The sequence below is a fragment of the Protobothrops mucrosquamatus genome, unplaced genomic scaffold, assembly GCF_001527695.2.
Source record: "Protobothrops mucrosquamatus isolate PMUCROS unplaced genomic scaffold, P.Mucros_1.0 scaffold5895, whole genome shotgun sequence".
In the NCBI taxonomy this organism is placed as follows: Eukaryota; Metazoa; Chordata; class Lepidosauria; order Squamata; family Viperidae; genus Protobothrops; species Protobothrops mucrosquamatus.
In genome coordinates, this window is record NW_015391737.1 from 6558 (window position 1) to 23824 (window position 17267).

The 17267-nt window shown below is 45.6% G+C and overlaps 1 protein-coding gene across 1 annotated transcript; it reads left to right on the forward strand.

Moving 5' to 3' along the window:
* Positions 1 to 35: 35 nt before the first annotated feature.
* Positions 36 to 16616, forward strand: HEXA (hexosaminidase subunit alpha). Its single transcript, XM_015829341.1, has 14 exons — positions 36 to 191; positions 2863 to 2955; positions 4314 to 4379; positions 4469 to 4515; positions 5875 to 5985; positions 6985 to 7086; positions 8425 to 8557; positions 9175 to 9355; positions 10272 to 10358; positions 11350 to 11422; positions 12939 to 13119; positions 13713 to 13803; positions 15196 to 15300; positions 16430 to 16616. Exons 2-14 carry the CDS (start codon positions 2871 to 2873, stop codon positions 16485 to 16487), a joined length of 1320 nt encoding a protein of 439 aa, XP_015684827.1. The 5' UTR covers positions 36 to 191; positions 2863 to 2870; the 3' UTR covers positions 16488 to 16616.
* Positions 16617 to 17267: the final 651 nt, after the last annotated feature.

Below are 17267 nucleotides of genomic sequence, written 5' to 3' on the forward strand. Positions count from 1 at the left end.
GGGCGCTGCCGTGTGGCCGCAGCCGCAGGGGATCCGCCAGGACCCCCAGAGCCGTTGCCGGCTCAGCTCCCGCCAGTTCCGATTCGCCCATGCCAACCACTCGGCGGCGGAGCCCGGCTGCGAAGTGCTGGACGGGGCGTTCCGACGTTACTGGCAGCTGCTTTTCCCTCCTGGGTACAAGGAGAAAACAGGTGCGGGGGCGGGGAGCAGTGGATCAGGGAGGGAGGCAGGGGAGGAGCGCATTTGCCCCCCCCCCCGTCTTTGCACGCTTTCTAATACGGGGTCGCGTTCACACGACCTACTCCCTCTGCGGAGCTTCGCTGGGATTTTCGCTTGGAGGGCTTGGCTTGGGGTTTCCCCTGCAGCTGAATGAGTTGCGCAATCCTGGGGTTGAGGTATTGTTGGAGAATCGGACAACAGTGGACTTCGGACTATACCTTTATGCGACCCTCCCTCCCCCCAGCAGATCTTTCCCTTCTGAAAGTTCCTGAAGCTGGAGAAAAGTTCACGTGTAAGCTGTTCAGCCCTCTTGGCCCAAACTCATTTAATCGAGGACGGCAGGGCAGCCTGGCGTACTTCTAAACAAGCCAGAAAGCTGAACGTTTCAGATCAGAACAAGGGCCAATTATCTATGCAAAGCAGAATTCTGGCGTCTGCTGACTTGGAAATAAATCCCTCTGAAGTCACAGTGGCAAAAACTCACACCCAACAAATGAAAGATTGTGTACTGTATCTCACAGTTGCAGTCTTGAGCATTTGTCTCCAGGAAGAAACTTGTCAATTCTAACAGGTAAATTAAGGAATCAACCGTGCAGGGAAGCAAAAACCACGAATAGAATAGGAATAGGAATAGAAGCGTTGGAAGGGATCATGGAGGTCTTCTAGTCCAACCCCCTGCTCAGGCAGGAAACCGCATATACCATTTCAGACAAACAGTTGTTCAATCTCTTCTTAAAAACTTCCAATGTTGGGACATTCACAACTTCTGGAGGCAAGTTGTGAGACTGGTTAATTGTTATTAACAATTGTTAATTGCTATCTCAATTATTGAGAGTGGCTCTAATAACGGAATTTTGAAAGCCTGATTGGTCTGCACCTCCCTCTCCTTATACTTCTGCAAATTAGGGAGGTGGCTGTCTTTGCTGCTTCCAGGTATTATCTCTTTTGCTCTGGACATTAAAAAATGTTCCAGCCCTTTTGGCTAGGTGAACAGGTCTTGCGTACTGGTAATCCTTGACTTATTACCGTAATTGATCCTGGCACATACAGTCATAAATTGTGGCAATCATAAAGCGGGTCAGCACAACCCGATTCTACAACACTTTTTGTGGCAACCATTAAGCAAACATAGTGATCAAAAGCAAAGTAAATGCCGGTCACAAAATGTTATAAAACACCGTCACGTTTAACATAGAGTAGACCCACACTTCTTAATGTAGTCAAGGCTGAAAAATGCTGGTCTAGACGAGAAACCAAATATTGCAAATAGATGGTCAGGAGATGGCAGCTTTCAGGATCTTTTTTGCTACCAATAATAATTATCCTGGATTTTTGCACTCAAAATCCGCTCACTCAAAATATTTCTGACTTTAGCTGGTTCCATAAGCAAAGAATTTCCTAATGGCAAAAGGAGGAAGTAATAAAAGTGAGCTGTCACAAGCAGATCATAGCTGGACATATTTCCTCATAACTTCGTTTTTCTACCATACAGGGCATTCTCTTTTAAAAGATGCAATCTCAAAAGTCCGTCTGAGTCTGCTGTCACACCTATGTTCAATTTTTTCCACTTTACTTGCCAGGACAGGTTGTCCTTGATTTGTGAGAGTAATTGAGCCCAGGATTATACTTGTAAGTCATTGCTGTCATAAATCAAGGCATCGCGGAACTGAATATAATTTTTCAGCATTTTTTTTCAACATTTTAACCGAATCAATTTTCCCTAATGGGTGGGTTTTGTTTTTGTTTTTTTTAAACCGGAAATCAGAAGTAAATGCTTAAAACCAGCAAAAAAAAAAAATAATGTTGCAAATTGTAGTCATAGAACTGCAGGATGTTGCAGAATGGCCGCAAAGGTGAGCCGGTTACTCAGCGCAGAATGCAATCATGCTACCCACAAGGTTGTGTGTGGGTGTGTAAATTGAGAAACAAGTTGTTCGTAGCTTTTGTGGGTCTGTTGTGACTTTGAATGGTTGTTCAATAACCACTTGTAAGTTGAGAACCACCTGTAGACCCACTTACCGTGCCGGGCTAAAGTAGAGACTTGATTGCGTATAAGAACGGGACCCTTCTCACAACAGTGATTGCCCAGTGCAGTGCAAAAGCAGAGATGCTTGTAGGTCAGTTCTCTAGGTTTATATCGGGGTCTTCAAACGTGGCTCTTTTATGACTTGTGGACTTCAACTCCCAGAATTCCTCATCCAGGCACATCTGGCTGACTGTGTGATGATGAATAATAATAATAAAGGGACCTTGGAGATCATGCCTGGCTGAGGAATTCTGGGAGTTGAAGTCCACAAGTCATAAAAGGGCCAAGTTTGAAGACCCCTGGTTTATATTCTTGCCTCTTCCTTCCACCCTCCTGAACGCGCAGTTACTTGGCAGACAACTTGGTTGTGATATCTTTACAAAGCAGCCCCCTCTTGCCTTACCAGCCTCAGCCCCCTTTACACCAATGTCAAGCCTTCAAGGATTAAAACTGGTGGGGTGTTTTTTTTAGATGTTTAATGTTTTTAAATTCTCTTTTTCTTTAAGAGCTTCAGGATTGTTTTGTTAAAAAACATTTTAAAAAAAAAAAAAGAAGAAGCTTAGTGCAACTTGTATTCAGAGAGATTCTCATGCTTCATTTCCAATTGTGTATTGTAGGGAGCAACATGGAGGACCTGTGTCCTAATCTTCTCGTCTCCGTGACCCAAGCAGGATGCAGTGACTATCCCACCCTTGAATCACCAGAGGACTGTAAGAGAATGGCATCTATCTCAGTGCTGATGGTTGGGTTGCCAGCATTGAGCTTATGGTCAGCAGGGTGCCCTTAAGACAAGCTTAATCCCTACTGGCTGTCATCTACCCTTTTATTTTCAAAGCCAGGAATATTCTTATCTATGGGTGGGCAACGTGGGGTTGGTTGGAGAAGACATCTTCAATACTGGGGGTAAGAATAAGGATGGGGCTGCCCCCATTTGGGGACAACTCATGAGTTTTCTCTTTTTTTTCTCCAGATTAATAATAATTCTATAACGTTATAAAACATACTTTGAAATGTTTCATTCTGCATTAAACTGGTGTGCTGCCCGACTCCCAAAGATTCTGGGCGGTTCAAGGAAAATGAATCCAAGAAATTACAATATGATCAGTAAAACATGGTGGCAAGTGGGTTGAAGTGAGGGGGGGAGTCTCAGCCTCCCTTGCCAAAGGCCTGAGGGAAAAGCCAGATCTTCACACCTTTATCAGTCAGAATAGAACTAGAAGGGACCATGGAGGTCTTCTAGTCCAGGGGTAGGCAGCCTTGGCTCTTTTATGACTCGTGGACTTCAACTCCCAGAATTCCTGAGCCAGCCATGCTGAGGAGAAATGGAGAGGTTTCCATGCTGAGCCATGCTGGCTCAGGAATTCTGGGAGTTGAAGTCCACGAGTCATAAAAGAGCCAAGGTTGCCTACCCCTGTTCTAGTCCAATCCCCTGCTCAAGAAGGAGACCTTATACCATTTAAGAAGAGGCTGTCCAATCTTTTCTTAAAAACCACCAGTGATGGGGCACCCACAACTTCTGGTGGCCAGCTGTTCCTCACTGTTAGGAGGTTTCTCCTTAGTTCTAGGTTGGTTCTCTCCTTGATTAGTTTCCATCCATTGTTTCTTCTCTTGCCTTCTGATGCTTTGGAAAATAAGTTGACCCCCTCTTCTTTGTGGCAGCCCCTCAAATACTGGAATACTGCTATCATGTTACCCCAGTCCTTCTTTTCTCTAGACTAGCCATAACCAGTTCCTGCGACTGTTGATCGTATGTTTGAGTCTCGTGGCCTTTAATCATCTTAGTTCCTCTTCTCTGCACTTTTTCCAAAGTCTCAACATCTTTTTTATGATGCGGTGACCAAAACTGAACCTCTTCTGAACTACCACAGATGGCCGTCCAGATTTTAGGGGAACTTCACAATTTTAATCTGTGTTCCCAAAAGCAATTCCCAAAACAATCCCTGAACTTACACATTTTCACTCCTAGTGAAAAGATGATGTCAGCCATTTGCTTTGTGGAAGGCCAACTTCTAAGCTTTAAATTTTTTTTAACTCTACTGCTTTTTTTGTTCACCAAATAAACTTTCAGATAAGCTCAGCGTTTCGGTGGATCTGATGCTTCTCTCAGCCACCAGCATCTGGGGTGCCCTCAGAGGTAAGACGGGGGGCAGTTTTCTGTCGCTGTCTTTGTAGTTTAGTATTCTTGACTTGGTCCAACTGATGTGGTTCTGCCTTGTTGCATAGGATTGGAGACCTTCAGCCAGCTTGCCTGGAAGGACGAAGATGGGACAGTGAGTACGGGATATTAGGCTGGGGTTTGCAATTCCTGTTCTGTTGTTAATTGCTTCGTTTGGGTGTGACTGTATGTGTGGAGCGACAGCAGGCATTGTGGTTTGTCAGTGGAGCAGTGCTATAAACCCAGCAATGGGGCCTACTCAATAAACCATATTTAACCAAAGTCATGGATTCGTGCTGTCATGTCAAGATTGAATAGGACCCAGCTAATTAGATTCAGCCAACTTGCTGAAGAAAAACCTCAAACAAGTTATATCATTTAATGTGATGTATAAGATTAAACAGTTTGGTGTGGTTAAGCAGCAGACTAGAAACTGGAAGAGGGAGTTCTACACCCATCTTAAGTACAAAGCCAGCTGAGCAACTTTGGGCCAAACACCAGATGTTGAGGTCTAGTCCTGCCTTAGGCATGAAAGCTGGCTGGGTGACTTTGGGCCAATCACCAGGAGATGGTGAGTTCTAGTCCTACCTTAGGCACAAAAGCCAGCTGGGTGATCTTGGGCCAGTCCTTTCCTGGGAGGAAAACAACAACAAACACTTCTGAAAGTGTTGGCAAGAAAACTGCACGGACTAGTCAAGGCTGTTGCCAACAATGAAGAATGACCCACTAGCACACCCAAAGGAATTGATGCATCTATTCCATTTCTTGGGAATGGGGAAAAAATAGCAACCAGCCGGCTAAGAAAATATCTACAGACCCCTCACATCCTGGACATAAGTTGTTTCAACTTCTCCCTCAGGACTAAACTAAACACACTAGGTGCTAAACACCTAGTTCCCACAGCACTGTCTTAGGTGTAAGGATATTTACTCATGTAGTAGGCATTGCAATTATCCTTCTCATTTCTCATCTTTTCTACTGTCTTCTATTGGTACCTTATGATTTATCACTTAATGATTGCAACTATGATTTATTACCTGTTACGTGTTTATATGTACATTGTGAACTTATGCACCGGAGACAAATTCCTTGTGTGTCCAATCATACTTGGCCAATAAAAAATCCTATCCTACCCTGCCCTGCCCTGCCCTACCCTACCCTGCCCTGCCCTACCCTACCCTGCCCTACCCTACCCTATCCTATCCGAAGCTCAATCTAATTCAAGCTGTCACTTACAACTCACTTTGCTAGCTGTTACTTTGTTCTCCAAAGGACTTTCCAGCTTAACATGGGGGCCAGGAAAAATTGTGTGGCATCTAAGTCCCTCATAAATCCTAAACCTGAATTCTTGAAGAGCTTGTTTAGTCCTTCAAACAGATGGCCTGATTTTTCACTCCCATTGGAGAAGGCAAGATCCCTGGGAGACATCTATGCTGGACATTGGGTCAACTGTGCTATCTTCTCCTTTATATAGTTCTACCTCAACAAGACAGATGTGGTTGATTTCCCTCGCTTCCCTCACCGAGGTCTGCTCCTTGACACGTCTCGCCATTATCTGCCTTTGAGAGTCATCTTGGAGACCCTGGTAGGTGAACCTGGAAGCAATCTAGAAGATCCTGAGAGATCTTACATCATCTTGGCCACACTGCAGAAGCTCTTGGCATGGTTCCCCACTGAGATGGTTCCCCATTGAGCAGGCTGTTATATTGGCTGACTTAATTCATTTTTTTTTTATCACCATCAGCATATTGCCTCCATGAACCTTGGGGTCTTACGAAGTTTCCCTCTTATGCTTAGGCGGCACCATGTTGTCGGTACGAGGAGGTGTCCTCATGTCTGCACTGGAAATGGGAGGTTTGGTAGGACAGCCAGTGTGGTGTAGTTGTTTAGCGTTGGACTCCATTTAGCTACGGAGAATGGGGAATCCTGGAAGTTGAAGTCCACCCATCTTGAAGTTGCTGAGGTTGAGAAACACTGTTCTACAGTATAAGAAAACAGCTGTGCAGAGCAATAATTCAGGGCAAGGTTTAACGGGTGAAGAAGACTTCTTAGGTGTAACCGCATTCAGAATTCCTTTTTTCTTTTTTTAAATATGTTTTATTGATTTTTAACATACACCTTAATATTTAGTAAACACCGTGTTGTCTGGGTTAATGTTTAAAAAAACCATCAATAACAATTAATTTCTATAATTCTATAGTCCATATGATAGCTTTACTTGATTTCCTCTTCTTCCAATAATACTCTCTTTTGCCAACCTTAAATTAATACAATTCTTAATTAAATAAATGACAATTAAATATAAACATTTTCCTCATGTTTCTGCAAGTAATAGCCGCGTCAATCTAAAGCTTCTTTTCATTGGTCATCTCGATCGTCTCATCATAACTCCTGTGTACATTCTTATTCAAGTTTGTTTTCCCCACAATATTCAAAACATTCTTACTGGTTAAGACATTCAGAATTCCTTAATGGTCCCTGCGGGTTTTCTGAGCCATAGATGAATCCTTGGTCCATCTCACAACTGTGGCTAACGAATGTCCCACCGAACAGCAAGTTTTTCTAACTTTTCTCATTTCCTCAGGACGTCATGGCCTACAACAAATTTAACGTGTTCCACTGGCACATTGTGGACGACCAATCATTTCCGTTTGAAAGCATGGTGTTCCCAGACCTCAGCCTGAAGGTGAGCTGTCCCATCTCCCGTGGAGCCTCTGCCATTTAGTCGGCAATGGGGCTTGTGAATGCCTGTGGAACTTGAAGCCCCGTCCCTCTATGTCAGGGCTTTTCAACCTTTTCACCCATTGTGCCACTTTTAGGATATGGCAATATCTGAGTACCACCAGTCGCCTAGCAAGGTGTCAAAAACTTGATGACCCAAAAAAAAAAAAGGGAAAAAAGTGATGAAGTACAGATAGTCCTCGACTTACAACAGTTTGCTTAGTGACTGTTCAAAGTTACAATGGCACTGAAAAAAGTGCCCCCCAAGCCACAGCCGAGCAAGACACCTGCCTGCCCGTCCAGCGGCACTCTTCCTCCTGTCCGAAGTTTTCATTGTTGTGAGCCTTTCTGTTGAGGATTGGCAATGGGGGTGGTGTGGGGGCTGTTTGGTTTTTATTCCCCCCATCTGCTGGGTGGTTGCAGCAGGTTTTGGTCACTTCACATGACCCTGGGACACTATGACCGTCATAAATATGAATCAGTTGCCAAGCATCTGAATGTAAATCACAAGACCCTGGAGATGCTGCAACATTCCAGCTGATCGGTGCTTCTGGGCTCAGCAGAAGCACCAGGATCAGCGCCGAGCTCAGGCTGGAGCCTGGCGCTGATCCTGGCGCTTCCACTGAGCCCTGACAGCCCCGAAGAAGCATCAATCAGCTGGAAAGCGGCACTGATCCTGGCACTTCCGCTGAGCCCTGACAGCCCTGCAGCTCCAGCCGTCTCTCGCTCAGGCTTGTGCGGTGCTGCCACCGGTTCAGCTCATTCCCTTCCCCCGCTACCCCTTTTCTAGGATGGTCGCGTACCAGGTGCCAATGTGCCACAGGTGGTACCCGTACCACTGGTTGAAAAGCCTTGATCTAGTCCAACCCCCTGCTCAGGCAGGAAACCCTAGACCATTTCAGACTGATGGACGTTCAGTCTCTTCTTAAAAACCTCCAGTGTTGGAGCATTCACCGCTTCTGGAGGCAGGTTGTTCCACTGGTTAATTGTTCTAACTGTCAGGAAGTTTCTCCTTAGTTCTAGGTTGCTTCTCTCCTTGATCAGTTTCCATCCGTTGCTTCTTCTTCTGCCTTCGGGTGCTTTGGAGAATAGCTTGACTCCCTCTTCTTTGGGGCAGCCCCTGAGATATTGGAACACTACTATCATGTCACCCCTCATCCTTCTCTTCATTAAACTAGACATTTTTTGAGAGCCATGGTTCTCCCTTCAGTATAAGATTTGAAGGTTGTAGCTCCTTCACTCCACCTTGACCTACCATTCAATTGAACCTTTGAGATATAAATATATATATATTTATATTTAGGGATCCTATAACTCGGCCACTCACGTATACACTGCTAACGATGTGAAGGTAGTGATTGAATATGCCCGGTTGCGTGGGATCCGAATCATTCCAGAATTTGACACCCCTGGACACACACTCTCTTGGGGACCAGGTAAGAACTGACTTGTGATGAGAAAACACGATCTCGGATTTCTTTGAACACGGGTCGGTGCTGAGTTAGAATCTGAATAGACACATGAAAAGCGGTGTTGAAATTGCCTCAAAACGACCTGCTCACCAGGAGGGAATATTCAAGGCCTAAAAAAACAAGATTGTTGCCTGCTTTTGTGGTTGAAAAAACGAGGGAGAGGACAAAGCTGGGTATTATTTAAATATTCGCATCTGGATTAGCCATTTCCAACCTTCAAAATGAGCTGGGTTGAAAATACCCTGAGAATTTGTTAGGCTAAAGCAATGCTCCTCAAACTTGGCCATTTTAAGATGCCTGGACTTTTAACTCCCAGAATTCCGCAGTCAGCGTGGCAGTAATGGGGAATTCTGGGAGTTGAAGTCCACACACCTGAAAGTTCACAAGATTGAGAAACACTGCCATATAGACTAACACGTCTCTTTTCCTATAATATCTAATTGCATTTAGTAGTTTTGTGGCTGTTTTGTTTGTTTATTCCCTTTTCCTTCCTTCCTTCCTTCCTTCCTTCCTTCCTTCCTTCCTTCCTTCCTTCCTTCCTTCCTTCCTTCCTTCCTTCCTTCCTTCCTTCCTTCTCCCAGGTGTCCCAGGCTTGTTGACTCCATGTTACATATCCACAAAACCCAGCGGGACCTACGGGCCGGTCAACCCCATTCTTAACTCCACCTACCAGTTCATGGCTTCGTTTTTTGCTGAAGTTAGTGCCATCTTCCCAGATTTCTACCTTCACCTGGGAGGAGATGAGGTGGATTTCACTTGCTGGTGGGTTTTGTTTTCCTTGGGGAATCTGAAGAGGAAGGATGGAGAGAAGGCAAATATATGGCGGGGTGAAGGGAAGAATGTAATGGCGATGGGATGGTTGATGACATCTTGGGAAGGAACCAGCAAAGAGATTGATGGTCATAAACCATTCATTAAAAACCTCCCATGCTCACACCTATTGTGACACTAAGATAGATCCTGATGTAAAAATAAGAACATGCTCTATGCAAGGATCTAGGTATCCATGCTTCAGAGGAAGCTTCATGTGTCAACAACTTAGGTATATTCATCTGTAGCCCTAACCATCTGGTGGCAAATTTCACTCCATTGAATCATTGGAGTTGGGGTGAACACAGCTCAGTTAGAGACCATAGGAGTGATGATGAATGGGTATTAGATACCTGCTAGGTTCACTTTGGACCAAGGCCTCATTTGTCCTAACGTTGATTTACTCAAGTAACCTTGATTCTAACTTTGGCTGGCCTATGTAACCTTGGTTCATTGAGTAAGTCACAATTGGCAGTAGTCACACAGCATTCTGTGTCACAGATCACAAGGGCTGAGTTCAAAACCATGTTAAATTGTATCCTGAGGGCTGGAATCACGAGCGGACCAAATATTAGCGCGATCGATCCTGCTTCATGTAGCTCAAGGGTGTCCAACCTTGTCTACTTTTAAGACTTCTGACCTTCAACTCCCAGAATTCCCCAGCCAGCCCTGCACCCTCTGGGAGCTGAAGTCCAAAAGTCTTAAAAGTAGACAAGGTTGGCCACTCTGGGACAGCTGATGTATTTATTAAGCATGAGGATGCTTCTCTTTTTATTCTTGATGGCTTACCAAAGAGTCCTTTGAAGCGGTAGACTTTGGAAAACTTGAGGATCCAACTTTGATCCAGCTCTTCTGTTTCTATATATAGGAGGTCTAACCCAGACATCCAAGCTTTCATGCAGAAAATGCAATTTGGCCAAGACTATACCAAATTAGAATCCTTCTACATTCAAAGGTAAGGTGATCCTTCCTCTTCATTGCTAGGTATTTGCTTAGGGCAGTGATGGCGAACCTTTTAGAGACCGAGTGCCCAAACCACAACCCAAAACCCACTTGTTTATCGCAAAGTGCCAGGGCTCCATCAACATTGTGGTGCCCTCAGGGGGGACATGGGGCCATGGCCCGCTGGGTGGGCGTGGCTGCAGTTGTCATGGCAGACTGGGTGGGCGTGGCTGGGGTAGGCATGGCCGCCTTGATGTTGCTCATGGGGGGAAGCCTGTGGGGGCTGGGTAGGGTTGGTGGAGATCCAGGGGGTCTCTGGCGGGTGGGGTGGTGGGCAGGAGGTCCAGCATAGATGGGGGGAGGCATGCAATCCTAGCTGGGACTGGGGGGCCATGGCATCAATGGGGATCTGGCTTTCCCTGCTCGGGGTGGCATTTGGCTTGCTGGGTGTGGGCGTGCTCTACCATCTCTACTCGAGCTTGCTAGCTGGCTGCTTCACCTCCTTTGTGCCTGGTGGGGCTGCTGCTCTGGGCCTGCACAAGCTGTTGGCAGTGGTGGCGTGCATGCCCATAGAGAGGGCTCTGAGTGCCGCCTCTGGCATGCGTGCCATAGGTTCGCCACCACTGGCTTCGGGCAAGGAAATAGGGCCACTCCCTCTCAAACAGGCCCTGCCCAAAGACTGTGCCCCACTTCCCATCACTCTCAGCCAAGCCAAGGTGCAGAACAAGTGTTAGTTCTCCAGACGCAGCTTCTAGCTAGACAAGGGTAAGAATTGTGCTGGGAGGCTGTCTCGGTGAAGCTTCCTGTTTTTCTTGTTTCTCTTTTTCTTTTGGCCTCAAGTTGCACTCCCATCTCATGTCAGGAGACGCTCCTGACTTACTTGAGAGTTGCCAAATGAAGGCAGGGATAAAAAAAAAAATAGAAGAAGGTTTGATGCAGGGAAACTGAAGCAGGGCCTTACAAGATTTTTTTTCTCCATTGCTTGGTTCTTCTCTTTGCTCCAGGCTGCTGGATATAGTCTCCTCTTACAAGAAAGGCTACATGGTGTGGCAAGAAGTCTTTGACAACGGTGTGAAGGTAAGGATTGATGCTAGGAACACTGAAGATGCCCCACAGAAGCTTCTCTTCTCTCCCTCCCTGAATTGCTTCCTGCCTATTAAAGTGGAAATGCATAGTCCTCGAATTATGACCACAGTTGCCACTGGACTTTGGGTCATAAACTGTTGTCATGTTGAGGCACCACGCGACCAGACCAAATTGACTGTTTTTACAAGGGATGCTAAGCGAATCGTGCGTTTATAAGTCAAATTGGGCATTTGGGGGGGGGGCTGAAAAAAGGTCTCAAATTGTGGTTTTGGGATGCTGCGACCAATCATAAATGAGAACCAGTTGCCAAGTGTCCAAAATAGGGTCATTGAGCGTCAGGTGTGTGTGTGGGGGAGGGGGGGGGCAATGCAACATTTTACAATGGCTGGAAGCGCTTTACCACAAAGCGCCTTTTCCGAGGCTGTCTTAAATCCAAACCGTCGTGAAATGACTGGTTATACGTCAGGGACTTACTCGTACATGTGGGTCTGTTCCCGGGTATCCCCCTCCTTTTCTGCTCACCGTAGCAACCGTTTGAGATGGGTTAAACTCGGAGAGACGGAAAGCCTGTAAGTCACCCCATGATGTATGTGGTCAGTTGATGATGATGATGATGATGATGATAATTAATAATTAATAATAATAATAATAATAATAATAATAATAATAATAATAATAATAATAATAATAAAGTTGGAAGGGACCTTGGAGGTCATCTAGTCCAACCCCCTGCTCAGGCAGGAAACCCTATACCATTTCGGACAAATGGCTGTCCAGTCTCTTCTTAAAAAACTTCCAGCGTTGGAGCATTCACCGTTTCTGGAGGCAGGTTGTTCCACTGGTTAATTGTTCTAACTGTCAGGAAGTTTCTCCTTAGTTCTAGGTTGCTTCTCTCTTTGGTTAGTTTCCATCCGTTGCTTCTTGTCCTGCCTTCAGGCGCTTTGGAAAATAGCTTGACTCCCTCTTCTTTGGGGCAGCCCCTGAGATATTGGGACGCTGCTATCGTGTCCCCCCTCGTCCTTCTCTTCATTAAACTAGACATGCCCAATTCCAGCAGCCGTTCCTTATATGCTTTAGCCTCCAATCCCCTGGTTATCTTTGTTGCTCTTCTCTGCACTCTTTCTAGAGTCTCAACATCTTTTTTACATTGTGGTGTCAGGTGCAAAAGAATCGGGACTGCACATTAAGTTGCAGCCCAGAAGATTTATTCAAACCAATACACAAGAGTCTGTCAACAAATGGTCAGCACTAAATTGGCACTAGATAAGAGTCAACAGAATTCACAGGTGGCTGGACTTAGGTCGTTTGTGGCAATGTAAGGATTCTAAGCTGATGGCTCTTTTAACTCCACCTTCCAGCTCAGCCTATTTTCCTCCTACAGTACCCCTCCCAGGAATGTCAATATTGGAGCCCACTCGCAACCGCACCTCCTTTGTTATGCACAGGCACCTCCTGTAGATGCCTTCTCCTGGACCTCAGTCCCTGATCCGTTCTCTGTTCTGCCCAGGTGAACCCCAGTACAGTCATACACGTGTGGAAAGCGAACCCCGTCACCTTTCAAGAGGAGATGTCTCGTGTCACGCAAGCTGGTTTCCGGACCCTGCTGTCCTCCCCTTGGTACTTGAACGTCATCTCTTACGGGCAGGATTGGTTGGCAGCGTATCGGGTGGAGCCTCTGGACTTCAAAGGTGAGTTTTTGCCCCGCGTGGCCCTATCAATATACAGTACAATACATACAGTAAGAATAATCCACATAGAGAGCCAGTTTGGTCTAGTGGTTAAGGCACCAGGCTAGAAAGTAGAAGACTCTGAGTTCTAGTCCTGCCTTAGCCATGAAATCTGGCCAGGTAAATTTGGGCCAATCACCAGGTGATGGTGAGTTGTAGTCCCTCCTTAGGCATGAAAGCCGGCTGGGTGACTTTGGGCCAATCAGCAGGAGACAGAGAGTTCTAGTTGTGCCTTAGGCATGAAATCCAGCTAGGTAAATTTGGGCCAATCACCAAGAGACTGTGAGTTCTAGTCCCTCCTTAGACATGAAAGCCAGCTGGGTGACTTTGGACCAATCACCAGGAGACAGTGAGTTCTAATTGTGCCTTAGGCATGAAAACCAGTGGGGTGACTTTGTGCCAGTCCCTCTCTCTCAGCTCAGTATATCTCACGGGTTTCTTGGGAGGGGGGGGGGAGAAGAGTGTGTTGGCTATATTTGCCACCTTGAGTTATTTGTAAAATTAATAAAAGTTGGCTAGGATATAAATAAGTACATTAGTGTCTCTTCCAACAGGCAGCGCAGAACAAAAGAAGCTGGTTATTGGTGGAGAAGCCTGTATGTGGGGCGAATACGTGGATGCAACCAATTTAAACCCAAGACTGTGGTAAGAGACTGGGTCTGCCTTGCTAAGCTGCATGTTTGTTGTCTTGGGGAAGTAGCAGCCCCCTTCGAGGTAGACTAGGCTAAGAAACCAAAATTACGAATTCTACTACGACTTTCATTCTTGAGTCACAGCAACAGAATCTGGCAAGACCCAATTCTCTTCCCCTCTCCTTCCTTGTCTCTTCAAAGGAACCAGGGGACGTTTCCTTGAGACACTTTCTCAAATTACATTTCTGGCACCAGACTCAATTTTTTCTTACCTGACTGTTTTGTGAGATGGGTCTCTTCCTCCTGCTCCTCAAGATTTTTTTTTTTTAACAGCCCATGACCGATAGCAAACGAATCCAGTTGTTCAAAAAATAAAAATAAAAAAAATGTTTCTGTAGAAATGTTAGCCTGCCTCCCCCCAAGCTTGCATTCCTTGACTCCTGTTCCGTTCTTCTGATGCTCACAGGTGTCGGCTCTAGATGGAAACATGTTTAGTGGTTCTGCGTAGGAACTCAGATACGACTGTCCTATAGTAGATTTGGGTCCCAGGATGTCTGCAGGAAGGGTAGACAACTAAGAGGGCAATTAAGGCCCTCCTGATATCTGCATGCAAATAACTCACATTATGCCCTAGCCTGCTTCCTTTGTGCAATCACACTGTGACCCTTGGACCATCATTTTTGATGTCCTCTGGCTTTTCCTGGACATCAGCATGCCAATTGTTGATTTAGCGGTAATACGATTGGATGTTGCAAACAAACAGCATTATTTATAATAGAATTCTAACCTTTGTTATGGGAACAGATATCTAGAACAAAACAACATAACAGAACAGAACAGAATAGAATAACAGAGTTGGAAGGGACCTTGGAGGTCATCTAGTCCAACTCCCTGCTCAGGCAGGAAACCCTATACCATTTCAGACAAATGGCTGTCCAGTCTCTTCTTAAAAACTTCCAGTATTGGAGCATTCACTGCTTCTGGAGGCAGGTTGTTCCACTGGTTAATTGTTCTCACTGTTAGGAAGTTTCTCCTTAGTTCTAGGTTGCTTCTCTCCTTGATTAGTTTCCATCTGTTGCTTCTTGTGCTGCCTTCAGGTGCTTTGGAGAATAGCTTGACTCCCTCTTCTTTGGGGCAGTCCCTGAGATACTGGAAGGGTGCTATCCTGTCCCCCTGGTCCTTCTCTTCATTAAACCAGACATATCCAATTCCAGCAACCGTTCCTTGTATGTTTTAGCCTCCAGTCCCCTGATCATCTTCGTTGCTCTTCTCTGTAGTCTTTCCAGAGTTTCAATATTAATTTGTGAGCCATTAATTTGTGAGCTGTCTAGGGAGGCTTTGTGTTCAGTCAAAGTAGCCTATAAACTCTCCAAATCGAACAAAACCTTTTGATCTCCCTGTCCAGGCCCAGAGCTGGGGCTGTTGCTGAGCGTTTGTGGAGCAACGAGACAGTTCGAAACCAGCGAGATGCTTATGCCCGCTTGTCAGATTTCCGATGCACCTTGCTCAGGTAATGTCCTTCCTCCTCCTCTATGTCTCCAAGCTCTGTTGAACCACATAAGTCGTTTCGATGGTTGTGGTTTATTCCAGCATCTCATTGCCCATAATTGGATACAGGAAGTCCTGGACCTAACATCCACAACGGTGCCCCAAATTTCGTTTGCTAAGCGAGACATTTGGGAAGTGGATTTTGCTCCATTTTATGACCTTTCTTGCCGCACCTGTTAAGTGAATCACTCCGTTGTCAACCGAATCTGGCTTCCCCATTGATTTTGCTTGTTAGAAAGTCGCAAAGGGGGAATCGTGTGATTCCCGGGACACTGCGATTATCATAAATACGAGTCGGTTGCCAAGTGTCCGGATTTTGATCACGCAACCGTGCGGATGCTACAACGGTCGTAAGTGTGAAAAATGGTCCTAGGTCACTTTTTCCCCGTGCCGTTGTAACTTTGAACGGTCGCTAAATCAGCTGTTGTAAGTCTGGGACTTCCTGTACTTCTGAAAAATTCATCTTCCTTGGCTGTTGCCATGTATGTTCTCTGTTCCATTTTGCTGTTGTACCAAAGACGCTTGCTAAACTAGGAGCTGATGTCAACCTTCCCCAATCTAGGAACAGCTTAAATATAAAGTGCTGGTTGAAAATTATAGGGGTTTCCAGACCTGAATTACACCATCTTTTTCAAGCTAAGATCTGCAGTTGGGTTCAGCTAGCACCCCACAGATCAGACTCCCAAAATTAACGGGCAGAATCAGGAGTGGAAGTTAATTTTACCAGTTATTTTCATGTAAATTTAAATAAACTGAAATAGGGATGACCTAATTATTCTCCAGCAGTTTGGCCCTTCAGTTGCTTTAACAATACAGTTGGGTTATAGCTCTGGAAAACCAGGTGGATAAATCTGTCACTCTTTGAGACGCAGAAATTAGAGGTGAAAATATCTTGGACAAGGCTACTTTTTGTTAAAACGTCCAATTCTGGTCTTCTCCTGTGTTTTTTTTTAGCTTGATTGGGTTTCTAAAAAGGCATAGGTGATGTCTTTTTTAAAAAAAACTAACGGGATCTCTGCTTTTAAAAGCTGCTAAGCTCTTCCCTCGATAATATCTTCTAACAATAATTTTTGTTGTGTTTTTTTTTCCAGGCGAGGTATCCGGGCTGAACCCCTTTATACAGGATATTGTGAATACGATATACTTTGATTTTACAATCACCTTCTTCTTGTTGTTCCCCTCTTCCCCCAAATATCTGTACTATTTTAATATATGCAGGGAGAATCTTTTTTTTTTTTTAAAAAAAACCAAATATTTCAATAAATCACTTCCTTATTATTTGAAGCCTTTTTTTAGAAGGAGGAGGAGGAGGACCATTGCAGCGTCCCCGTGTGTGTGTGTGTGTGTGTGTGTGTGTACATCTTATGTCAGTGATGGCGAACCTTTTAGAGACCGAGTGCCCCAAAACAGCCCTCCCACCCCTGTCCTTGCTCCGCCCTGCCCGCTGGACCACCCACCACCTCCACGGCCTGCCACAGATCACCCAGGCAGCCCAGCAGCGCCATGGCGGCCACGCCCTCCACCCGTGCCCTGCAGCATCATCTGTGTGCGATGGGGTGCAAGGGCGGAGTCTTGTCCCCGCTGCCCGGCTACCATGTCCTTGGTTGCGCTGCTTCGTGTGGGCCGTGCCCGGGGGCGATTCTCCTCTGGGGGGGCTGCTGGTGAGGAGGGGGCCATGGGAGAAGGCAGGGCTGGGGCAACAGTGCGTGTGCCCACAGAGAGGGCTCCGAGTGCCACCTCTGGCACGCGTGCCATAGGTTCGCCACCACTGTCTTATGTAATGAAAGGAACATAGAGGTCATTTTATATATATATAAATATATACATATATACACATCACATCTTATGTAATAAAAAGAACATCTGAGGGGGATGCAAAGCTTAGGTTTTCCTAAAGCTGCTGTTTGCTGAAATCCAAAGGGGGGGAAA